The sequence below is a fragment of the Antrostomus carolinensis genome, unplaced genomic scaffold (genome assembly GCF_000700745.2).
Source record: "Antrostomus carolinensis isolate BGI_N321 unplaced genomic scaffold, ASM70074v2 scaffold20201, whole genome shotgun sequence".
Lineage (NCBI taxonomy): Eukaryota > Metazoa > Chordata > Aves > Caprimulgiformes > Caprimulgidae > Antrostomus > Antrostomus carolinensis.
In genome coordinates, this window is record NW_010293743.1 from 20,419 (window position 1) to 47,079 (window position 26,661).

Sequence of the window (26,661 nt, forward strand, 5' to 3'; positions counted from 1 at the left end):
TGGGCAGTTTTTCTGCTTCTACAAGCAGAATTTGGCCATCATCTGAAGTCTAATCTTTCATATCCCTCTCATGCAAATGAGCTCAGTTGACTCCAGTGGATCTGCTTGTGCGAATGAGGGCTGAGCTGTGCCACTGCATCTTTGGGCTGTGAGTTCCAAGATACTGGATTTGGGATTTCTCTTACAGACATTGGATACAAAATGCCTAAGTGTTGGATTCTCGCAGAATGGTTTTGGGAAAAAAATGAGAATGTTTTGAATGAGCAGTAATTGAAAGTATGAAAACTGTTTGTGTGTTGCATGAAGGTAGTCGCCTATAGCCCTCACTAACATGACAGTATAACTAGAGCTCTGTGGACTTTGAAAATGCCATTTAGTTGCTAACATTACTGTGGTAAAGTATATTTGTGTAGCATGATCTCTGCTCTTCAGTTATTGAGAATTCTGGTACAGTTTTTTTGGGTGGCAATAAGCGATTTGGGGAAGAATGCCATGCAATGCACCCCGCTCCTGAAACTGGAGCGGTGGGTGTTTGTGGAGAAGAGCAAAAGACACAAATGCTTGATTTTGTTTGTGCAAATGAGAAGGCCTTTGTGATGCAAAGCAGCATCCTGAAAAGGCAGATGTGCTTTTTTGGTTGTAAATATCCCAGCTAAATACTACAGTAATTGCAAGCAGAGCTTGGCATTTTTCCTCTCTATTGTCTTCATCGTTATATTTTAACAAGTTCTCATGAGACTATTAAAACGTCTTAGTTTTTGGAACATGTGGCCTGGTGGGGATAACTCTGTCTAAAGATGCAGTGGGTTGGCAGCTCGATTTTGCATGTCTTTTCATTTCCCTCCAGATCCTGTGACCCAGTGTAACCTTTGGTCTCTCTCTGAAGGCCGGGGTGAAGGAAGTATGAGCAGGTGACTGATGATCACTGTCAATACAGCCTGCAGACAATATGGGAATTACTTTAACAGTCTCCCACTCCCTTGCACTCCCCCCATCCTCTCTTAAATCAACAAATGCAAATAGCAGCCTCCTCATTTGCTGCTATCCCTGGGAGGCTGCCCAGGCAGCATGGGCTTTGTTGGCAGTCCTGCCTATTGAAAAAAGCAGCTTCAGCCCTAGGCAGAAGGAAAAATACCAAATGGGACCTGACCCCCCCCTTTAATGGTTAATGCTGGTCCTCTGGCGAATACAGGTAGGAAGATGCTGAGATAAGGGTACTCGTGTGTGTTTCAAGAGGGCAGCCTGAAATGGTTGGAGCTGTTTGCTTTGTTACTTTTTGTCTGGTAAATGCCCTTCTGGAAGGGAGTAGGGATTGCCCAGTGTCCTGGAAGTCATACCTGTGCTCCTAGAACCTCTTGACATTTCAATTAGCTGTGTCTTTAACCTTAGCTGTGTCTTTACTGTGTGAGAATAGAAATGCATTTGCTAGATTTCAGCATAGACAAAGGCACAAAGAATTTGTGAACCAGCATTTCTTAACGAATGGTTATTTAGTTAAACACATGTGGCACAAATAAATAAAATTAGCTGCATTTTACATTGAGGTAAGCATAATACAGGACACAATACGTAGTACTGTGTTGTACAGCATACAGTTGATGCTGTTTTGCTTTCCAGATGTACAGCTTAATGTGAGTTGTCATTCAGCAATTTGGAGACATAAGACTCATGCTATGCCAGCATTTGTTTAAAATTCTGTTCATCTTATTTTAAGCTGTCACTGCATATGAAAATAAGTTTTGGCATATGTAAATAAAAGGGAAGTGATCACTTTGCACATCCAGAAGGTGCTCCTTTTCAGATACCTAGGGATATAATGTCTGTATTTGATGTATTAAGATTGCAACCAGCTGTAATGAAGAGATTTCTTCTGAACTGCCATCTAGGAATATTAGATTAGTAACCGAATCAGACAAATAGCAATGTATGTAAATGCTCCTACAGCTTTAAAAAATGTGTGTCAATAGTACTTGTATTTTATAAGAAGCCTGTTTGCACCGTGTATTTCATCCTACTGTAATATTTTCTGTCGTAAATACTTAATAACAGTTAACTCCTGAATTAAAAAAAAAACCTTGGAGTTAAAGTAACAGTTGTAAAGATAAGCACTGGACTGTTAAGGTGGATATTGCTCATAGAGCTAGACATTAAAACTGTTGCTCAATCTTTAAGTATATTATTTTTTCAAGATCTCATTTCAAATGTATCTTTGAGTTTTATTTCATGATTTATTCGCTTACCAGAAAGCCTCAGCATACTAATATTTTAGGAGAAGAAATATTCCAAATTCACAAAAATCCAGGAAATTAACTATTTAGCCAGCCCCCTATGCTCTGCTTTCAGTCTGCAGTAGTGCTTTGGATCAGGCACTGGTGACTGACACAGTCAAAGCCCGCTTGAACACTAACTTGCAACACTTCTGAGCTGTGTCATATTAAGTTGATAGTATTTAAGGTTAGGGTGAATCACGGAGGTTCATCATCAGCGAGGTGCGAAAGGCTGTCATAGAGGCAGTGATACTAGGAAGCCATCTAATTTTAGTGTAAAGGTTTCAAATTATTTCATATACGTTGTGTGTTCCTGTCCCACACCTCTTGCAACGAGGGTGGTTTGTTGTCACAAAATCTCCCGTTTTCATCTTGTACTTACCTCTTCTGCAACTTCTGCATCTGTCTGCCTGCCAGCAATCAGGCCAACCAAACAGAGTATTTGTTGGACTTTTAGACTCAGCAGTTGCTTTTTGTTGGCCGCAGGTGCTGCTGTTGCGTGGTGTGGTACATCTTTTCACTGAGGATATGTCCTTATCCATAGGTTCTATTTGGCATCCTTCTGGTGTTTTAATTGGTCCATTGCGAAGAGAATTGTTAAAATAAAATCATAATTATTATTTTAGAGAAGAGTGAGTTGGGTGGAAAAGGTTGCTAACTAGGCAGTTCCGTTCAATGAAATCTGATTACATCTTGCAGCTTCACACCAGATTATCATACAGTCACATTTTATACGTATTGGATCAATTTTGTGTTGAGATGGGAGATTCAACAGAGAGACACTTCTGTGTTAAGAATGAATAAAAATGATACTTTGTGTTTGATTTTTGGAAGTCCTTCTTCCAAATAAAATATTAAGTCTTGATGGCTCCAGGTAGAAAAATCTAAGTAAAGTTATGTGAACTTAACTTTCCAGACTGGCATCTCAGAGAAATGCTCATTAATGATACTTTGCCTATGATCAGTTTCTCCTCTTCAGTGGGATGATTTCCTTCACTGCTCAAAAGGTTTGTAGCTCCCTAGAAGTACTTGGCATGTCTTGCAATCATGGAAAATGCTCTTAGAGGAGAACGGATGTATTATGGGCTGTATAATTTGTGAAGTATTTTGAAGGCCTTCTTGATGAATGGCACTTTACAAATAACTTATCGTAAAGAAAATTATGGGAAGCATTTGTAAGGTGAGTGGATGAATTCTTTTTTATTTTTATTTGAATGTTTTTCTCTTAGGAAAGTCCCTCTAAAATAGTGGGTATAGAGAGTTCTCTCGTGGGCTTTAATGAGGTTATATAGTTTCATACCTACCACTTAAGTTCAAAATATCCAAGTATATTTATTTTACAATATAACTGTGCACTACATTTTTTTTTAAGCCTTTGTTAGAAAAGTTGCTTTCCATCGTTCATTTTGAGGTTTTCCTCCCCTCCCCTTTTGTTTTTGTTTTTCCTCAGTTTCCATTACAAAGAGCAGTGCAAAAATCCAATCTTCCCCTTCCAAAGTGACCCGGCGTTCAATGCAGTCTCCACAGAAATCTGCTCCAGTACCAGCGCAACGGGGCAGGAAACCAGGTCGGGGCAAACCCCCTGGACAGTCTGCAGTTCCCAAGAAGGGCAGGTCTCCTAAAAATATTCCCTTGACAAAAAGCACCTCTCACACTGAAAATCTTAAAACAAGGAAAAAAAGTTTAAAACCTGGAAAAAAGGTTAGTCCTTATCTACTACTTTACTTTTTATTGCAAAATTTTGTAGTGAGATTTATTATTATTATTTAATTTTCTGTCTTCTTGTCAGCCTTCAGGGCTTTACTGTTTTCAGCAATTAATTGCAAGAAAAAGTCTAGAATACCTACTCTGGAATATTTCAGTATAAACTTCTGTGGATTATTTTATTCCAGAACAAGATTACATATTTACTTCTGGGTGAGTTGTTGGTGTTGAAAAATATTATTCTGGAATAGCCATTTTCATTAAAATTCCAAGAGCCAGGGAGGCCTTTAGGTTTTTTAGACTGGCTTATTTTGTTACTGAACCATATACATAGTTTTCTTTTCTTATTATTATTATTAGGTTCTTCTCCCATGTTTAGAAACAAAGGATTAAGAACACTGAGGGTTTTGGTGCAAAATTTAGGCATCTTAAGATAGAGCTGGATTTGCCCAGTGGATGTCTTAGATACCCCCAAATCCTAGAGATACTAGCACAAAGCCAGAGCCTTCTTTCCAGGTGATACATTTCTCCAGGTGTGGGCCTAATTCTGCCCTGATCTGAAAGACGTGATGTCTTTCTGCCTTTCTCCCTTCCACGCTGAGTCAGATCTGGATGGTTGGCCACTGCCTCCAGGTTCAGCTCCTCTGGAGCTGCTTGTCTAGGTACAAACCAACACTGCTGAAATCTCCCCTTACCACTCCCACTGACACCAGCACTGGTGGGTAAGCAGTCCCAGAATGACCTAGTTCAGGGAGTTAAACTGGTAGACAACTAAACCAGCTTTCATCTCTTCCTCTTACTGCCTTCTTTGTCTGCTCCCCGCCAAAAAATGCACAAGTGCTACTGCTGCTGCAGGGAAGGATAGAGTCACAGTAGGGCAGATTTAGGCAAGTCTTTCATTGCTGTGAAGTACAATCTATTTTCTGAAGCTTGTTCACCCACTGCAGGCTGTCAAAGAGGAGTAGCAATCCTGCAGTTTCTTTCCCCAGACAATTTGTGCCTGACCCTGTGAGTTAGCAGCAATGGGAGAGTGGGTGTCATTGCTTTTTCTGTTCTTTTTTATCCCCTCCCTTGTCTCCAAGTTTCAAAATTTGAAGTTTTGGAGTTTTTCTCCCTCAGCCTGGATCACTGCAGGCTATGGGATCTACTGCTAGTGATGTGTGGGCAGGGGTGGAGCAACGGCACGGGTGGGACTTCTCCCTTCAGTGGTAGCGCTGATCAGTGTATAGGGCTAGGGAAGTAACATTATTAGAGCATACCTAGAAGGGCCTAACACAAAACTGGAAGCAGGCACTTTGTTGAAATGATAACCACAAGGTAAGGAATTATTCTGGGAGCTGGAAATTGAAAGCTAAGTGCAGTCTCTTCTGTTGCCTGCCCCTTCCAGTTAAGTGTCCAAACTGGTAGGCTACTGATGCAAATGGTCTCCAGCTTTATCTCTTGCTTGGTGTATATAAGTGCTCAGAGACACAGATTAAAGAGGAAGAAGGTGCTCCCGTCCAGCCTCAGCTGGTGGTTGGGGTGTTGTCCATAAGTCTGGGGGCTTTAAAGGAGAGCAATGAACACAGGACTTTCATATCTTAAGGACATACTCAGGTATAGCGGGATGTGCACTTTTGTGTAAGAATTTTGTCCTCTGTGTCTCATGAAAAACAAATTGAGAGGCTTTGTGTATCCTTTGAAAGAATACTTGGAGGCATCTCACCCTTAGAGGAGGCTTCTGGACTCTGAACACCAGGTGTCTGAAAGTATCTGCTTGCAGCACTTCATTTGACACCTGGTCTGTGTGAGGTACTTGTGGGGTTTTGCTTGTGGGATGAGGGTTGCTGCTGACACTTGGTCTTGTGGCAGTGAATCTGGGGTACCTGTACACACTCCTGATTTCCTCTGTGGGACCAGGCAATTAAGAATTAGGTTTTGCAGAATCTAAGTCTAAGATACCTAACTTGAGAGTTTTGCTACATTAGCTTTTGCATTCAAAACTTTTAAAAAGAGCTCCTTTTGAGAATTCACAGCAGGTTGTTACTGCTTTGGTACATGGTTAAATTGCCAAAATGTTATACATATGTGCAAGCTCTTTGGACAGTTCCACCTGTTAACATAAGGGTGAAGAGAGGAAATGGCTTTGTGGGAGTTCTGCACAGGCAGAGTGTGTCTGGCATGGAGTGACATACAGCCTGCATACCTTACAATACATATGCAAATATAATGCAAGGGGTATGTGCCTAGACAGTTGAAAGTGCTTTTCTTTTTTCTTTTTTCCCAAGCCAAATCCAAAAAAACCCTCCAGATTTTCAGGCTAAGTAATTGTGCAAGTGAGAGCTGGCTATGTGGTAGTTCCAAACCTCTGTATTTAAGGAGATTGGTCCATGCCTGATATGTTGTAGAGTTGTTTGTAACATAGCAAACTTAAAAGGGCAGAGAAAGTCAGTGTTTACCATTGTGCAGGTATTAACTTTTATTATACATCTAGGAATACTGAGCTGTTGTGTCATTTTTCTCCTTTATATAAAAGTTTTCTAAGCTTTGCCATAAGAATGAGATGCCTGTTGGATTTTGTTTTCTGTTTGACTTCTCAGTTAGCACTGTATGGTTTTACTCTGTCATAATGAAAAAGAAATCTCTTGACATCTCTCTAGTTATTTTTAAAAGTACCCTTTGCATAACAGTGTGGAGGATTCCTTCCAGAATTTCTTGAGGGAATGCCTTGGTCTGAGTGTGGATCACAACCCTAAATTTGACCCCACAAGAAGAGAGTTTTTAAGCATCAGGGTAAAGCCTGTGAAGTTGGCCATGTGGTGCCAAACTGTGAGCAGAGCTCTCTGCAAGCAAACGAAGCTGACGTGCCCTCCCAGCAGGCAGGGGCCAGCCAGCGACACCCTGACCAAGCAAATGTGCTGAGCCCTGCTGGGAACATGGCCTGCCTCGTCAAACAACATGGCTTTGGGATTGCAGTTTGCTGCTTGTCAGTTTGGGGTTGCAAAATGAGAACCTCTGCTGAGCAAGCATAAAGTGCTGTATTTCCAAAACACTTGCTCCTTCCTTCTTCTGAAGGGGAAGGTAGGAAATGGCCAGCTAGCCTTACCACGCTTACGAGTTAGTGTGGAGGGTGGAGGGATTGCGCTCCTCTGTCTTACACTTTAGTGTATTTTGTTTTCATGCATATATTTCTCCCAATTCCCTTCGAGTCGACCACCCATATTTTGCAGTGAGGTGACAGACAACTGGGGCCCCAAAGAGTCCCTGAGGAGCCTTCAGGAATGTCAGACTTCAGATCAAAAGCTCAAACTTCCCAAGTTCATTTTTTCTCTCTGTATTAAGGATGAAGAGAGATCTTTCTGTCACTCAGTGTTAAGATACATAGGCAATTCCTGACAAGTCATACATCACTGCAGTACATCCCTGCCTGGCTCAGTGTCTGACCTGAGCTACATCGTCTCATTCACAACGCAATGCCAAGCCTTAACAGTTTGTTCCTTATGTTCATGGCGATTCCACCCAGTGCCATATTGTCAAGTAGTTTCTCCAACTAAACCTATCTTCTCTGAACTGTAAGGAGCACAGAAATTTTCTTAACATGCCCTTATTTCAGAAGAAAGTTAATGTATTCTTTATAGGTGTTGTGAAGAAGTTAAGCATTGCTGCTCTTAGGAAAGTGTGTATTTTGATTGCTTTCTACATGGTTTTTAATATATTATTTGGAAAAGTATGTTGCTCCTAAAGGTGTAAAGGATGAATGCTGCTAAATGCAAGAGGGCTTAGCCTCCCTCAGCAACCTGACTGAATTTTCAGTTCACTGTAGATCAATTTTAGCAGTAAATCCTTACCACATTAGTAGCCACGTCTCTGCTGCCTTCAGCAGTGTCAAGACCTTGAGTGATCTCTTATATTCCTAACTCTTTTGGTAGGTAAGAGAATGAGTACATAATCTATTTCTAAAGCCTAGTCCAAACCAAATTACAACAAAATTCTCCTTTCTCAGGTGAAAGGTAGTGCATGCTGACCAATTTCTAATTTTTTGTGCTGTGAACTCGGCTTGTCTGGCATATGGTAAGCTGCAAATAAGTTTGGTTTTGGAAAGGAAAAGGTTTTAGTAACCCCTGTGACTGGATTATGACTACTGGTTTGTTTGATATCTTGCGTAAAGCACCAATTAGTGAAAGTGTTCAATTGAGAATTTCAGCCCCTTTGAAACAAGCTGAGGGAAAATCTAGGTGCACTGTAAAGCTGACACAGAGATGTGACTCAAGCTTTACGTATTTACACTGCCCAACTAACTGGTTTGAGTTGTGATAAATCCAGATGATTGGCAGGGTAGGGACAGGAAAATAATCCAAAACACCTCTTCTGTGCTTCCTAAGATTTAGAAAGATCATGAATTAGAATATAAAGCTCATTCTTTTCCTGCTTTTCAGACAGAGATGGATTCCTTCTTAAGTCATTTGTCTTCTACTACCTTACTTAAGTAACTGTAAATACAAACTGACAGTTTCTGGTCTTCCTTTCCTGGACTTTATCTTCTCTGCTGTGTGTAGTACTTTTGTAATAAGGAACCACACACATTCAGTAAGATGGTAACTGGTAGCAGAAGGATTTTGCAGACTCCTTAAAAAACATTAAGCGTCTTGACTTTGTTTTTTTTCCTCTAAACAGAAAAAAATCTTGCCGGAAGAACTAACTCCTGCATCACCATCTCCTCATTCTTCTCCTGAGAGAGACAGTGGCACTACACAGATTCTTAAAGATGGAATTAGTTTGCCTGGTGCAACTGCAGCAGTTATATCCACAGGTAAAAGACAAAGAAAAAAAAAAAAGAAGACAGTTTTAGTGTGAAATGGCTTCAATTTCAAGCAAACTAGTAGTGTCATTTTATGGAAAGTATGCTGCGAACTTATTACTGCAAATAATTATCCAGCTACCTTACTTTTTAAAGATATTTGTAGGTGTCTGTTACTTTGCAGAACTAGTATTTTGATGCCTGCATTATAGCAAGAAGTGCTGGAGCACAAGGCCTTTTGATAGACCTGCTAGACCTGGCAGTTTGTTCCTGTCTGAAGAAGGAAACTGTGCAGTTCTTTCATGTCTGTCCCACTGCTTAATGTATGAAATGGGAATAGATGTAGCTGAAAACCCATACGATGTTCTGACATCATGCAGGCTGTGCTGTAATACAAATGGAGAGTTTTAGCCTCTGTATAGCCTTACATTAAAAGAAACAACTCAGACTGTTTAAGCCAAGTGAAGGTAACCAGAGGAAATACATTCCTCCTTCCTCTTATGTTTGCTTATTTTTGAAATATAATTAAATGTATCTTGAAAAGGGTTGGCAAAAGAGAATAAGCTAGTTAATGAACTAACTAATTGAGGAACTTATAAGCCTGTATTGAAACAATTTGTAGGTTGTCAACTGAAATCTCAGAACTTTCTAAAAACTCTATAAATTTTGATAATTTTGTTTGGTATTTTTTATACATTTAAAACCTGTTTTTACCATAGGAGTTATCAGCCTCTTCTCACTCTCAACTTCAGTGATGGCTCAGGGGAAAATATGTATGTGTTTCCTAGGAAAATAAATATTTCAGGAGGCAGTTGTTGTTGAGCCCAGACAGAAGAGGTGCCATGAAAACTGACTTGCTGATTTGTATCTTTGATTATTTGTACAAATAAGTTTCCTCTAATTTGCAGACAGCAGCGATTGATCCAGATATGCATGAAGACTTAAGATCATTAAAAGACTTATAGAAATATTTAATTTTTTAAAATCCAGGTTTTTAACTAAGCCCAAATAATACTACAGTCCAGAAAATATAGCAGTCTTTTGTATAACAGAATGCTTAGATTGTTTGCTTAATCACCACAGGTGCATCTTTTTTCATTAAGCTGTAGTAATGTCTTAAGTGCTTTCCTGGGCATGTGACAGCCAAGTCCAAAAAGAAAAAAAATTCTTCAGTTACAGCTTTTTCTGCCTTGCCATTCCTTTTGAAAGGCAGTTTTGCATAGTCTCTATAAAAAGTAATTTCAAATGTCTTATTTGATTGTTTTGTGCTAAGCTTTAAACCACCTTACGGTGTTTCTAGAGAAGTGTGTTTGTTTGACTTAGCAGAGAAGGCCAAGTTGCAGTGTGGAAATCGTACATGAGTGGTTTGGGGCTTCTGAAGGTACAGGCCTTTGGTAGCCATTACACGTGCACACAGGACCATTACATATGCACATGTTAATGCTATATGGATGCTTCCAATGAGCATCAGTGGTGGATATATACCATAAGGTTGTCTTTGTTGCAGCTTCTCAAATAGGAGAACTACGGCAGTAACTTGGTAAGGTCAGACACTAATTCTTACTTTATTGGAACTAGTGTATGAACAGAGATTAGTCAAAATAAAAGAGAAGCACAGATTATGACAGCTTTGTTATGTTAACGGGGTAGAGGAGGGCTTTAGAGACCAGAAAGAAGTATTTGCCTGCTTGGAAAGTATGTATGCATGTTTGGCTTCCTGAGTTGACCAGTACATCTTTTCCTCAAGATTAAAACTAAAATGGTGATTTGCAGTCCTAACTTGGAAACATGTCTTAGTTCCTCGGCAGTAAATATAGATTGTTCTTTTTCAGTGTGTGTTTATGTCAACAAGCATGGAAATTCTGGACCTCACCTAGATAAGAAGAAGGTTCAAAGTTCAGCAGCTTCCAGATCACTTTGGACCAGGTCCTGTCAACGTGGTACTTCAGCAGGCTGTACAGGGTTGTGTGGATTGTGCCTATCAATCCAAAACAGTCTTTGGATTTCTGAAATCTGGCCATCATGGAGGGGAAATGATAACTGGTATGTCAAGATGCTTTATTTTTTTCCATTTTTTCAGTTGGTTGTGCAGAAGAGCTGTAGTAGCTGCAATGACTTTGTGTCACTTATATAACTATTTAAGCACAGTCAAGAATATGTACTTGTGAGCTCCTTTACTAAGAGAGTGTTGTTGGTGTGTGATTCCTTTCACTCTGGGTCCAGGATAATTTGAACAATTCTTTAAATTAGAATTTAGCAATAGCAGTGTGAAATTACATACACACAGTACAGTTAGATTCTTATACTAAGCAGAGCTTGTGCACCTCACTTAGCAGCTGCAGCCAAACAAGTGTCAAGTAAACTCAGTACAAGTGAAGTGTCAGCTTTACTAATTCAAGTCATTCGCATAATCTTATCCATACATAGTGTTTGTGTTCTTAATGCCTTAATCAAGTGCGTGAAAAGTTTCAAATTAATCTGTTTAGCTTCCAGGCAAGTGATTCCGCATGTTAAAGTTGCTGCTTCTTCCCTTCCTCCATTCCCCAGAATTATAGCAGTATCTTAGGTCAGTGTTCATCCACCTATGTCCCCTGTTATGGAATAAGTTTATTTCTGCTACATATTAATGGCAGGTCTGCAGATAAATTATCTCCATATCTCAAATGGAATAGCTGCTGCCTGACATTTTTTTCCTTCTAGGCTAGGAAATAGTCTATCGAGCAGTTAGCACATCAATTCATAATTCCATCACTGGCAATAAAAAGGCTTTGCATTACTTTAATCTCCTTACGTTAACACCAGATGTGAAAGATGATTAGTGGAACACAGGTTCAATTAAATCCTCATAAAGATGTTGCTGTCTACCAGTATTTAAAAAGCAGCACCCCGATCTGCATATAGCAGGACTTCAGTAAGCCTGGCTTATGTGACCCCATGAGTTTGTTCACAAAATGGATGCTGCTTCTCTGCTGTGTAGTAAAGGTTTCATGGCATTGTACACGTGTGGTTTTGAAACCCATATTGCTTTATTTTTGCAAGATATATGAAAGTTTATTACATTATTAATAGTTTGCTCTATCTAATTCAGACAAGTAAATTTTCCTTGAACAAAATGCACTGAGATGAGCATTGCCAGTATTCTGTTTGTGATTGTTTATCTCAAAGTACTAATCACAGAGGAAAGAGAAATGTAAAAATCTTTATGTAGTTCTGGTTTGTTTACATTCAAAAATTCAGTATGAAAAGGAGCTACTGTTCTGGACCTCACTTCACCCTGAGGTCTGGGTTGAGAGAAGCCAGCTCTGTAGCCCTGGATTTGAGGAACTTGGCAATGTGGATTGCTCCTGAAGCAGCGCCCTAGTCCAGGTGATAGCAAGACACAAGACCCCAATGGGTTTCTAGTGTTCTTGAACTCTCGCCTTCTCATCAGATACTCCCTGTCATTTTATCAGAAATTTGTGAGGGGCATATTTCAAGAAGCACAAAATGTGACTTTGGTTATAATGTGCTACATTAACCTGCTGTGCACGTGAACAGTAAAGAAGAGGAAAGCTATAGTAGAATAAAATGAGGAATTATAGAATGGAATTGTGAGAGCATTTCCTTGTAGAGTTTTTGTTTGGAAGTGGTTTTGGAGTGAGGTTTGTTGCTCAGGGTTGTTTTTTTTTAGACTGGCAAGAAAAAAAACAAACTTGCAGCAAAGAAATCTAAATCTTTTGTCGACTAATAAACTTTCATGGTGAGTATTATACCTGCTGTAGGAGGAAACTGTATGCTCACGAGGACGTGGATAAAATAATCTTTCTAGAATACATGTGAACAATTAGCGGGTTCTTTTGGTTCAGCTGCCAAAGAAAATAATTGTTTTGAATGAACTGAATTTAGGATTTTTCCATCTTTTCTTACTCAAACAAAAGCCCAAACCACGTTATTTTTGCTTGATGCATAAGGTTTCAATTCAGGCAAATATAACTGAAAAGAAATTAAAGGCTTAATTAGCAATCCTGCTAATGGTGTGGTGGTGTCAGTCCCTTTTTTCTCCTTGTAGTGCAGACCCTATGGTGTTTGGTGAGATGAAATAGACTGAGGCTCAGATAAATCTTCTTAAGCAGAGAATTAAAATCAGACTCTTGGGTGAGCTTCTTCACTATTAGACAAACGCATTTCTCTGATAGTTTAGTACTCAGCCTTTCTCCTGGCTTGAACTGGTATTTAAAACATACTTGCACAGTGGAAGGTGAAGAAATGAGAATGACTCTTCATCCCAGGGGCTTGGATTGCACACACAAGCTCCAGTCCTTGTTTATTTGTCATTAAAGTTTGAGGTTATTGCACCTCAGAAGTACTCCTTTTTATTTTTTCCCCTAGCATTTATCTGGGAAGTAAGAGGCTTATGTTGTTCCCAAGCAGAGCAGACAGTTGAGCCTATGGATCTGGATCCCACGCCCTTGGTTGGAGTTCATATGGTTGCCCTCAGGTGTTCAGAGTACAAGGGAGCTGTGTTTGCACTGAGTCTTTATTTGTGGATTTTTCCCATGGTATGTCTTGCTGGGGCAGTCACATTGCCTCGGCTGTTTCTTGCTTTACCCTCCTGACAACTCTAAGATAATATTGTTCTTTTCAATGCTTCTTTTCAAAATGAGAAATTAAGGTGTGGAGAGTAAGTGATTTCCCCAAGGTCATATAAGAAGATCCGTAAGGCTATTATAAAGCATTTTAAATGTTTGCTGTAGCTGACTACTGCTTTGCAGTAAATTTGTTAGGGGATCAGGCTGTGCTAGGTCTCACAGCCCATTTGCTCTCCAGAACTGGTTGAGTTCCAAGCAAAAATTTGCCTTCAGAGACCTCTTCCCCAAACAAAAGGTGGGGGACCTTGTGTCTGAGCCACATGTGGGACTGTGAATCATTAGCATTTCATTTGGACGTTGGAACCTGGAAAAACCAACTGGGCCGTGGAAACACGTGGGTCCAGGATGTGTCCCTGTAGTACTGGCTCTTAAACTTTAAGCACTTGCATTGAGTCAGTCTGTCATGAAAGCAGATGAGAGGTAGCACGTTGTTGTTGATGCTAGCTGGTTAACTTCCATTAACTCTAATCAGAAGCTTCCTTACATCAACAATGTAAGTAATTGACACTTCTGATTTCTTAAGGAAGACTAAAATATGCTAAACTTGAGTGTGTTCTTTGGTTTTGTGTATGTTATCTGTCTTTCACAATATGGACATGTTCATTAATTCAGATCTGTGAATAAAAGCTTTCTTGTCATTTCTGATGTTTTTTTTTTTTTTTTTTCCCCAATGCATCTGCTACAACAAAATGTGATCCTTTAAAGCTCTACTTACCATTTGAAGACTTAAGTTAGCAACAGAAAGCTGCATGACAGGCTGAAAACCAGAAAGACAAATCGATGCATAAACCTGGTGTTTATGCGCTTCCTTCTAGCCCTGAGTTTAAGTTACAAGTTTGTTCCTGTTTTGTTGTAATGTCTTTCTGGTCAGAAGTAACTAAAATATTTCACTTGATGTAATGGTAATTATTTATCCATGTATTAGTAGTATTGAGTCTTTTCAAAATCTTACTAATTTTCACAGAAAAGGAAAATACCATTAGCTGCAACACTCTGTTTGGGGGGCAAGGAAGGAGGTCAGCAAGTAAAAGACATAGGAACATGTCCAGGCTCTTTGTAATCACTCAGTTTACAAGACACCGGATCCGTCTGTGGCTGTTGTGGTATCTGTCACCTGGCTCCCGGTGAAATAAATAGGAGCTTGACCACTGTAGTGTTGACAGCAGGATAGATTTCTCTAGTGGTGAAATAGCAAATGGCAAAACAGTTTCTGTAGGCAGAATTTCAGTGGTAATAGATGCCAGCACATTACCAGAAGTATGCTCGGTTCCATTAGAAACTGAGAAAAAAAATCTTAACTTGTTTATTTCCTTTCTTTTTCTTTTTTTTTAAATTGTTAATGTTTTTTTAGCAAGTACTGTAAAGGGTCTTTTCTGTGTTATCTCTTGCAAATAGGTGGTAGAGAGGTCACTGTTTTATAAGCAAACAGCAGAAATTACACATAAGGTTTTGGTGATGAGGGAATAGTTGGAAGGTTTTTTTTATGCTGGTGTGAATCCAAAATTATTTTGTTAAAATAAGTTCCCATAGAGCAAATATAAACTGGCATATATCCAACTGAAGGTGAAATCAGTCCTTTGGATGTAAATTTGTTAAACTATCAGAATGATTGTTTGCTCCTCTCATGTCTTGTGTGGTTTAAATCAAATCTGGGTGTCTTCTCCTTTAAGTTAGTGATGGTGTTTTACTATACTTCATGATACTTGGGAGGTGTTTGACATTATCCTGTTATTCACAGCTTCCTTTGATGGGGAGAAGCACGCCATCAATCTGCCTTCTGTAAACAGCGCATCGTTTGTCCTACGGTTCTTGGAGAAACTCTGCCACAGCCTGCAGTGTGATAATCTCTTTAGTAGCCAGCCTTTCAGCCCTTACACGGGATGTGCACACAGTCCTGTGGAGTATGGTAGGAACAAGCCAGGTACTGTTAAACAACTGTTGTTTTCACATGCTGATATTTTTGAGAACTGTGGCGATTTTATGAAATGTAACTTTTTAATCTGTCTTTCTATGACATGAAGTGATTGAAATTAATATGCTTCGGTTCTTAGTGAATTGGTTCCACTGTGGTAGTGCTTTGACAGGATGGGATAGCTCACACCACATGTGCAGAAATCATTTTGTTCAGCAAACTCCTCCTTGTAGCCAAGCCAGGAAACATATGTCTTGTACCACCATGATACTGCTAAATGGACAAGCTCAAAACTTCACTTTTCATTTGTTAAATTTATGTTCGGATAAAATAAACTTTAGAAAGATACTTACTGCCTTACAAGAAGGGATTTACCCTGAAAAGGAATTCAGTCTAGCCCTTCTCACACCCATAAAAGATCTTTTCTTCCCTCTTTATTCACTTTACTCAATGGTGGCTCCAAAAATTTTACTATTTTACTATTTTTGCTATGTACATTCTACTATATACAGTCCTGTCTTCTAGTGGAAAAGATGGGTTTTGCAGGTGACTGCTTGTGATATTTTGTATGAGGGCAATATCTTTGTCTGCTGCACCAGGAGCACAAAGTGAGGGGGAAACGAAATGACTTGCACAAGATCTCCCATCAGGTTGTTTGCAGGGCCTGGTATTACAAGCCCCAGCCCAAGGGTTACCAGGAGCCATAGCTGAGAAAATCTTGATGTCAGAGCAATTTCAGAAGATTCATATTGGGTGTGAAGCTTCCCCACAACTGTTTGATAACTGAGTCTGTCTTCCAGATACTGCTTTAGAAAATAGAATATTCTGCACCCCACCTTTTCAATGGAGAAATTATGTTTATAATTCTGTCTGTTATATGAAAGTCATTAGTTTTAACTCTTCTCAGAAAAGTAGCCAGGGTCAAGGTAATTTGGGTGATGACATTGTAGGCTAAGCTGTAGTTCAGCTTTGAAAGTTTATATCAAAGTAACTAAGTCTGTGTGACAAAATAAACTTAACTACAGCCTGGTGAATGTCTGATATATGTCTCTGCTTTTGTCCCTGGACTTTCCCCATGAGCAACTTTATGCTGGAATAATAGGTGGTCACTTTCCTCTTCACAGCAAAAGAAGAAGTACCTGAAAACAGGAGTGCTAAACGATACTCTCGGGACTCTCCACCATATACTGCTCCTCTTTCCCCTAAGCTTCCCCGAAATGATGCTCATCCTTCTGAAGGTAATTACATTATGTTGGGATTGTATATGAGAATTATGTATGGTTTCAGTATTTCCAGTCAAAAAGGACTGAGTTCAACATATGTGTCTGGTTTGTCTGTAGCCTTTGACAGGCCAAGGTGAAAGTACGTTAATTATTGATCACTGGCACAGATTTTGCACTTAGGGCAGATCTAGTGCAAGTTCCAGCAGTCCTTCTCCTAAACCTGCTAGCCTTTTTTGTGAAGGGGCTCAGGCAAATAGGTGATGGATGAAGCCTCCTGCTTTATATATGGCTATTTAGCTGAAAACTGAGTGCCTCAAAATTGATTAGGAGATAAATTGGAAGCTACTTTTAATAACTCTAGACTGGGGCCGTTAAGTGAGTAAGGGTGTACCTTGATGATACAATTTGGCTGATTTTATGGCCACCTGCCACTGAAAGTTGTGCTGCTCCTGCTTTCTTTACCTCCTTGTCCCTTCAGTGGGTCCCAGGCCCCTGGCTGGGTGGTGAGCTGAACCAGTGAGCAAGAGCACAGAAACTGAAGTGAAAAGTAGTTTGCAGTTACTTCTCTGGACTCACTCACCGTGGACTTAGATGAGCAGAGGGAAGGGTTGAATAAAATGCAGCCCTGGGTGGGGGAGCAGCACAGCCTCCTTGTGGCAGCTGGCTGTTCGATTTATTTAGCTCACTGATGTATAGCATCTCTTCCTGCTCTGCAGCTCAGCTGCTGTAATGGAGCACATGTCTAGTCTTAGTCTGCTTCAGATGCGAAGTAAAGCATCTAGGTTTAGACCTCAGTGAGAGAGACTTAAAAAATGTAAATTTTTTACTCTGCATTTGCTACTTAACTGGTTAAGCCATGATAACTTGTTAACTCATCCCATCTAATGCACACTTTCTCTTGCTGCAAGATATTTGCATAGCATTTCCAAAGGCTTTTTTGAAATATGATGAGGATTAGTTATTTCTTCCTTCATATTATTTTTTTTTCTTCTTTTTGGAGACCTGGGGGTCATCTTGTGTCTGTTAGCATCATTGCAAGACAGAATGATCTCTTTTTCTGTGCAGATTAAAAAGTCATAGGACTACAGATAAAGCAGAAAAGGATGCAATTAAAATGTTCAAAATGATAACTTATTTAAAATGATACATCTCATTATTTTATATATATATGTAGCGTATTCACTTCTTCTTATATAATAACAGCAGCAGGAAATACAGTTCTGCATTGATTATTGATTTTTGTGTCTTTCCAAAAGAAGTACTGGCTTAATTCCACAGATAAATTGCACACCTAAGTCAGATATTTCTGGTAGGTAACTTAGTAAGTGTAGAGCACTTAGTTACACTCAAATGAAGTTGTTTCAGTTGGAGCAAAACAAATGTTTGAGTAGATCTGCATTATCTTGTAAGAAATCTTCCTCAAAGTAAACATCCATGCACACGCTGCTTTTTAATCCTCGTTTGCTAATGTATCCCTTTTACAGATGAAGTCAGTGTACTCCTTAAAATACATTTAACGATCAATAGTTCAATATAAAGTGCAGTTACTTGGATAAAAAAATAATTAAAATAAGTGTTTTGCCATGATTTCAGAGATTTGAATTTGTACTCTGTGCATATCAAGAGGCAAAGTGTTCCCTGGTGTTGTGTGTTTCCCATTAGGGCAATGTCCTCTGCTGAAAATCTGGAGGTAATTTTATAGCGGTCAGTCATGGATTGGTTAGCAAGAAAGATCTGCCCCCAAAAAGTTCTGGTTCCATTGAGACATAGTTGTCTTCAAATAGTTGTTTTGAAATATCATTTGAAGGCAAAATGGAATAATTGTGGGAAAGGGTCTTTCAAACAGCTCATTTTCCTTCTGATCTGCTCAGGGATATGTTTTCGGATTTTGCTGTCTTTCCTGCTCACTAACAGTTTCTTCTTCGAGTTATGAAGAATAAAGGAGGGGGGGTGGGGAATAACTCAGTCTCCCTCGCCCTGAAAACACTGTGTTCTTACTACTGCGGCCGATTACATCATTCCTGTTATGTATGAGGCAGAACAACTGGTTTCTAATTCCCAGAGGAGCTTCACAAAAACAAAACGTCCGACTGCTAAGGCCTTTAGTGTTTAAACAGTCTGTCTCCCTTACATTTGAAACATAAGGCCTTTTATTAATCTACTTGGAGATCAGACATTCTGCAGTGGAACCTCCCGTCTCTTTCCATACCACTGTTATTCAGAGCTCCTCAAAATGTTGAGGTGGAAGTGTGTCATTCATTTCTCCATGGATTACAAAGCTCCATTTGCTAGACGCTGATTTTAAATCATCTGTCATACCAGTTGACCACTTTTTTTTGACAAGATTGCAGCTGTGTTTTATTTGTAGAGAAGCTAGATGGATGGAAAGGGAAGTGATTTGGACACTGTAGTTGCTGAACAGAAACACCTTCTCTAAAAGATAATGGCCCTGGGAAGTATGCCAGCTTTTCCACCTTGCGTATGTGAATTGAGAATTTACAGTAAGATAAATTCAAATGCTGGTATCTTGGGGAAAAAAACAACAGAGTTGATCTTTCTCAGCCCTGTTAACTATTGTTTACTTTAGGATATATAAGATCAGAGAGAAATCTGGGATATAATTGGAATAAATACAATGAAATTCTTTTGTAATACAGTCAATTTTTAAAGTCTTTGTCTTCAGAAATCTTGACAAGGATTATGTACAATTATTTTGAGTTTTAATATCACTATTCTTTTTAAAAAAAACTATATTTGGGACCTCTGCTTGTTTAATATAACAACAAAAAGATTTTTTTCTTAAGACATTACATGGAGTTGGCTGACACATGCTTAAATACTCTAGTTGAAACTTTCTGCTGGGGAGTATTGTCTCCATTGTTTCATCTTACCTTTCAAGACTTCAGAAATCTCTGTCTACATGTCCAGTCAGTTGAACCTTAGGCTCCTTAACATAGCTTTGCTCTAACTATTTAAGGTATCACCTCTGCCTTTTGGTCTTGGACTGAGATTTCTGTTAGTGGTTTCATTCTCTACAGTTCTAATTTTCCCTTGGTTGGCTACCCTGTAGTTTTATAGTGTGTATCATTGACTACATCTCCTAAAGTCTCGCTGAAATTCTATAGAATGATGGCTCTTGTTTTTCATTTTGGTAAGTTGCTGCGACTACTTCAATCTGACAAGTGTAAAGAAATTAGTTTTCTTGTTTATTTTCTTTGAAAACTTCAGTAGCTGCTTCTTGGCTTTTGTGATTCAAGTCCAGCAAACTAGAACGTTTTGCAGTGGTTGTTTTGAGGGTTGTATATGTGAAAGAGAAGGGCTTGTGTCCATAAAAACTGCTTTATTCCACAACTATCAAGATGGGTAAAAGATGTTACATTGTCTTGCAAGTCTTGCTTTACGGATTCACTAAGTAGGGAGCTGCCTCTCTGAGTGCCTTTGTTCCCTTTCAGGATTATGCTGTCTGAAGACCAGAATATGCCTAACAATTCTTCACTGCATTCCACTTCTAAACAGGTTTCAGCGGAGAACCTGAGACCTCATGAAGCAAATTGAAAACGTGCTTGAGAAGCTCACTGGGTTTTTTAGGAAGATATTCTTCCTTTACTTTTAATTGGGTATTCACCCAAGAAATTCTTGAAAGTTGTCATATAAGAAGGGTAGTAAAGAGCTTATTTCAGGAACTTGTTTCACAGAACATACCAGCTCTTATCTCAAAGAATATGCTGCTTCACAAGCATATGTGTTACAACTTCACTAGAGTAATTTTCAAGATGGTAGTGCGGGGTTTACACTTCTGTGAACCCGTTAGCTCTTAACTCTCCTGCCAAAGCAGCATTTGTTTCATACAGATTTGCTTCCAGCTTCTGTTGGCCTTATGCAAACAGAGAAGAGTACATATGATTGCTAGAGAATGGAGTGGTGTTCTCATTGATTTGTGATTTATTTTTTTTTTCCCCGCACATAGCATATTTCTCCCAATCAGTCCTGAATTCAGTTGACTGAGAGTGGAATTTTCAGTAATCAAGCAAACCTGGCTCCTGTCTCATGGCACAGGGGAAAGGGCTCACTGAATTCTGCTCATCTGTCTTAGAAACAGGCTCTAAAAAATCATAAGTCTTCTAAGCCAGCATTGTTTGTGTTTTGCAGAGTAGAAATTATCTGTTAAGTGATAAGAACTAAAAAGGGGAATGTTGTTAATACTCCCTTCCTGAGACCTGATTTCCTTTTTTTTTTTTTTTAAACTTGCTCAGTGAGTTCAGTAATTTACATGACATTTACTTTTAGCTTTCCAGAGCCTATGCTCATAGACCCTGCCCTGTGCAAAGAACTAACTGTATGTAGGTACAACGTCGTGGTCAGAACGTGTTGCGTTAGTGTGCCGTAGCTGGCACTCAGCCTTCTGTGGCTTCTTTGCCTGTAACCTGTTCAGTTTTTAATGATGGCCTCTGCATCTGAACGTGCTGGGATCTGTAGGTGATAATTGTCCACTTGTTTTGTTTATAGTTAGTGACTCCCTCTGCTGTTTAGAACAAATTAAACAGTTGTTAGTTAATGTAAGAGTTTTTATTTATATGAAAAATTTCTTTCAAGATAAATGTAACACATTCTTAATGGTTAGCCTTTTTATGTTTAAAAAAAGATAATGGAAATGGTTGACTAGTATTGTTTGGTGTATCAATATAAAGGTCAGACAATTTTTGCCCCCCTAAAATTTCCTCTGTCACTTCCCTGTTCAGAGTATTTTAAAAATACAACTGAAACAATTTATGGAAGACTGTCTCAAACTTGACATACTAAATCTTTTGCTACAAAAAATGTTCTAAAAATACAGTAAGAGCTCAATGATTACTTAAGAAAAAGGGGCAAACATTCAGCAGCAGTGATTGCCTCACAGGAGATCTGTGAACAGGCTTACAATCTGTCAGTATCTTCAAGAGAAGATATGAAGAGTTAAATAACAAAGGTATGATGTCCATCGTTTTGAGCATATTGATGCTTGCTTTTTGTGTAGCAGAAACATTACCTATAGAGGAAAACAGCACTTCCAAAGAACACCGCTTTTCTGACTCTATGGATTCTGCGCTTAATTCTGTGAATCCTTCAAGCCCGACCCGTAGAAATTCAACAGAATATCGTACTTTGGGGAGTGCAGCGTATTACAGAAATTCCCTTCAGCCGGTGACTGCTACCTCACATTCAGCCCCAGTCCTGCGCAGGCTGTCCTTGAGCTCTGCCGGGAGCAGCGGTTACTATGAAGTTAGTAGGAATCGAATACAGAGGCGGATCGAAGGTAGGCTATGTAACTAAACTTTCTAAAATATATAACTGCTTTTATTAACACACAAAGTCCATGAGTTATGAATAAAGAAGGGGTTTTTTTTGCCATAGAAAAGCTTGCATATGGAATGAAATGTTGGGCTGTTGCCAAGTATGTCAGGCTTGCTAACGTAACTGCAAATGCAGAACTGAAGCCCATCAGAACTAATACAGCAGTGCAAGCCAGGGGAGTCTTGCCTGCTGCATGTTCCTCTCACTGCTGTTACAGATCCTGCAGCAAGCCAGACTGGAGAGGGCTAGCTATATGCAGCTCGCTTCCTGAGCATCACTATTACTGTGTTGTTGAAATATAGGGTTTCCTCCTGTCCCTCCCTCTGTCTGCACAGCCTAACTTGCTGCCTTTGCCACGCTGCCAATTAATGGCATCTTGGGGCCCAGGAGCCAAGTACAAGTTGAACTAATCCCTCTAGGTATGTCATAGTGCTAATGTTTATGCTGCTGTAAATATTTGCAGTTATATAAGGCATTTAAAGACAAAAGGAACGGTTCAATATTATTTGGTGGAAAACTTTCATTTTAATATGTTGCAAAGAATGCATAATAAAAGCCACATGCTAATATTAAGAATGTCTTACGTAAAATGAAATGTGTTATCCCTGTATAGATTAGTGATACTTCTTCCTTTCACAATATTTTCCTGCTGAACTGGACCGGATTTGAATTCACTAAAAAGGGAACCTTCAAGAGTATTGAATAAGGATCCTTCCACCTGGTCAATAGAGGAAGTAATGCGTTTTGTGAAAGAAGCTGATCCACAGGCACTAGCTCCACATGCAGAGCTCTTTAGGAGACATGTATGATGCATATCCATTCTGTTATAGTAGATTGTGTGTCATGTTAATCTCTTAAAATACAACTTTCATGTCTATCGCTCTATTTGAAATTGAAAGTAGAATAAACTCTACTCGTATATTAGAGGGAGGCTGAAAATTATTTTGCCACCTGAAACTCCTTCTGCAGTATATTTTCTTTGTATTCCCATCTTGATAGATTGAAGTAATTACCCACTGCTTTTCAGCTTATATAGAGTAACACCAGTATGGGAAGTATCCAAGTTCTAATGGCCTGTCATCCCTGGTAACATGGATGTTGTCCATTAGAGATGGTGTTCTCGTGTACAGTATGGGGCATTTGGCCTATATAGATGACACCTCTCTAAGACAGTCTGTTTTGGAGATTGATTATCCTGAAGCAGAGATGCTCATTTATGCCTCGTTAGCTTTACACTTGGTCATTAATACCGAAATTCAGAGAATCAACTGAAATGTTCAATTCATGTTTTGAAAAAGAATGTGTAGGGTTTCATAAGATCTGACTAGATGTTGTATTTAGAGAGATAAACTGTGTCTGTTTCTCTGTGTTGTTTTTGGTCTCCCCTCTTCCTTCTTACTGTGCTTTTCTATGGCAGGTTGCTCAGCAAAGAGCTGCTTTCTTATTTCATGTATATATGGCTCTCCAAAAAGAGGTTGGCTTTTTCTTCAGTAATATCTCACCCTTGTTCTGCACCAGCTCCTACTAAGAGTTAAATCTCAGAGTAAGCTGGATTGGAGGGAAAACTCAAAATAACTTTTAATGGAGCTTCCTGTCTTATGCTTTATTCTTAGTTGTATAACAAGACTAAATGTCACTTGTTTTGTCAGGTTTATGTTTAAAAAAATAAGACAGAGTGGTTTTCTTTATGATGTTTTAAGGAACTAGTTGCTTGTCTATAGTATGTAATGCTACTAAGAGCTTAGGACTGTCATATTTCAGCAGCTTCTCAACCAGGCAGTTGAAATCTGACTAAGTTGTCCTTGATCTTGATCCTAACAATCTATCTTGGTTTAACCTGAACATAGATCTGTCCTATTTCACAGATTTAGATGGTCTGTAACCCCTTTCTCTGCGTGACTGTTTGCATGCGCATGCCAGAATCCTCCCACAGCTGTGTTCAAGGTTCAGTGCAAGGCCTTAGTGCTTGGATCGTTTAATCTCTAACTGCACAGACCTTCCTTTGCAGCTTGTTTTTTTCCTCTTGACCCATTAACTTTTTTTCCCAGCCAGTACCTAATTTTGAGGGCTGTTTGGTCAGTTTCTTTTATTTACTATAATTTTCTTTTAGCATCTGAAATACCTTAATCATACATTAAAAAATACTAAAATAAATTAAATTTCAGTGACCACCTGTAAATATAAAATTGTACTAAGTTATTCTTCTATATACAGTAGATAAGTTTTTTACTACAGTATAAACAAATATAATGTATTTTCCAGTTTTAACATGCAGCTTGTTAAAGTAGTTGTATGTTGTTGTGTTTATTCTCTTCCTTCTGCAGGAAATTGATGGGAAGGCACTGCTCTTACTGAGGAGTGATATGATAATGAAATATATGGGACTGAAGCTGGGGCCTGCCCTAAAGTTGTGCTACCACATTGAAAGACTTAAACAAGGAAAGTACTAGCCAGTGGGGATACCACAAATATCACACTAAGCTCTCAGGTTCACAGCCATCACCTATATTTGAAACTATTTTGCTGATATAAATCATCTTTATTTTTTGAAAGTGCTCTCAAAATGTAAAAAAGACATTCAGGATAAAGGGGTGGGGGTGTGATCTGTATTACATTCTAGTATTTTGCAAACTATTTCAAAAAGTTTGCAGGGAAGGGCAGTTGATCATTCAGGGGGTGGGCAGGTCAGGTAACAGTGCTCTCCGAATCCTGAGAAGTGCATTCCCTGTTACAGACTTCAGCCAGCGTGTTCATGTTGAGAACCAAAACAGCTGAATCCCAAAGGAAAATTATAAAACAAACCAGCGTCAGGTGTTCATAGTTTTTACAGGGGTGGCTGTAAACTTTTATATTGCTAGAAAAATTTAAAATAGAAGGTCTCATCTCTGTAGTGAATACTGTGTCTAGTCCTCCAGCAGAGTAATACTCTAGTATATTATTCTAGATTATTTTTCCTAGATTTCCATAAAGGGAATAGCCATATGGATTGGTCACGGGGGATGGAGGTGTGGGGAGGGAAGGGGTATGGAGGAGAGGGCCTAATACAAATATAAGCTTTTATAAAGTGTGATTATCAGTCCTTTGGTAAGTTATGAGGACAAATGTACGGTATATATTGTCAATTTATGCAGGCAATAAATATTTCTGTTTCATGGAAGGACATTTTGGCTGTATAAACAGCCATTTCTGGGACAGACTGGTTTAACTGGAACAATGCAACCACATTTTAAACATTACATCTTTTTGCCAAGTTTGGCATGGATATGTGTGTTCATTTTTTATATATACATGTGTATGTGTCAGGGAAATACATACTATAGATATATAAAAATATACATGCACACTGTACATATGTATTCAGTTTTTTAACGTGTACTTTGCACTGTGCCAGAGAGAACTGTACAATTTCTTGTTGTTTTTTTTACCAGTAAATTTAGTTGTGTACTACTTTCATATTCATTAGTACCTGTTTAATTTGTTGTCTCTTCTTGGAGTCAGAAGGTGGCAAAAAATCAAAGGGTGGCTTTGTTCATACAGGCAAGATCCCTGTACTATGCAATACTCTTGGTTATTCATCCCTGAACTCTGAGCCATATGTTCTGGTATATTTCTGGAAAGACACATTATTTGGTTCCAATGTTTTTGGCTTATATTTCCTATAAGGAAGTGCTACTACGTAACCTATAAGCCTTTTTGGGGTAAAACAGGTGCTGTTTGTATAAGCTGCAAGAATGAGTGGTGATGATAAAGCAGTTTGTTGTTACTGCCAATTGTAATATACATCAGGGACAAGAAAATATACTTTCTGTGTAGGAAACTGAATGTACTGTATGTAATAGTGCAAGTGATAAAAACTATTTGCTAGGGAAGGTGTAGTCCTAAGATGGTAGGGTTTATTATATTTCTTACTGCCTTTTTATATGAAAGCATATAGTATAAATGTATTTTTTACAAATTCCTTTTCTGAAAATGCCTTGCTTTACCAATAGTCTGATACTCCTCAGGTTTCAGCGGAGATACTGCTGCAAAATAATAAATTTTGTCTCACAAGTGTCCAAATATTTGGTTAGTTTGTGACTGCAATACAATTTTAATTTAGCAAGTCATTTGGACTTTGAGAATTGTTTTTATTATTACATCATTAGACATTTGACACTAAAGGTTATCTATATCAATTTGTTTTGCATATTTTTGCAGAGCATGTATGCTTAGATGAATAATACAACCATGCTCTTTACAGAACGAAAAGGTCAGAGCATTGATTGGAGAAACAGAATATTTTCTCTTTGAGTTAGGAAAATACTGACTTGATGGCGTAACCGTATGAAAGTTAGTTATCTACTGAGGAAAACATCATGCCCCACGTGTTCAGTATATTATTTATGTCTTGCTTCTTCCACACTTTATTATGCTGAATTTCAGAGTTCTTTAGCTCATACAATTTAAGTGGAAGTAATTGACTGAAAACAGTTTTCATTTTTTACATTGCCGTTGACATAAGAAAAAGATGTTGAAATTTTCTGTTTGGCCTTTATGGAATGACATTTTTTGTACGTGGCACTATTATGAGTATAAATATTTGTTCAAGGCTTTCTGTGTACCCGTGTGTACAGGGATTACTGTGATGTTGCAGTACCAGAAGTTCACCATGTGCTATAGCGTGAGATTCAACTGTTCAAAGTGTCATAGCAGAATATATTTTTTATTCTTTATTTTCAATTGGATGTTCTTATCTATCAACGAAAATAAAATAGTTTGTTCATTGTTGTGACTGTCCCTTTTGTTTGACATTGTGTGTGTGTGTGTGAGCACTGTTTGC

The 26,661-nt window shown here is 38.8% G+C and overlaps 1 protein-coding gene across 1 annotated transcript in view; it reads left to right on the forward strand.

Moving 5' to 3' along the window:
• LOC104532253 (sex comb on midleg-like protein 2) overlaps positions 1 to 24,292 on the forward strand; it is a 42,904-nt gene extending 18,612 nt beyond the window's left edge. The window contains 9 exon segments of the mRNA XM_029087322.1: positions 3,718 to 3,968; positions 8,625 to 8,760; positions 10,581 to 10,633; positions 10,635 to 10,791; positions 15,115 to 15,297; positions 16,413 to 16,526; positions 21,526 to 21,804; positions 22,461 to 22,645; positions 24,167 to 24,292. Of these exon segments, the coding sequence (XP_028943155.1) occupies positions 3,718 to 3,968; positions 8,625 to 8,760; positions 10,581 to 10,633; positions 10,635 to 10,791; positions 15,115 to 15,297; positions 16,413 to 16,526; positions 21,526 to 21,804; positions 22,461 to 22,645; positions 24,167 to 24,292 (1,484 nt within the window).
• The last annotated feature ends 2,369 nt before the right edge of the window (positions 24,293 to 26,661 follow it).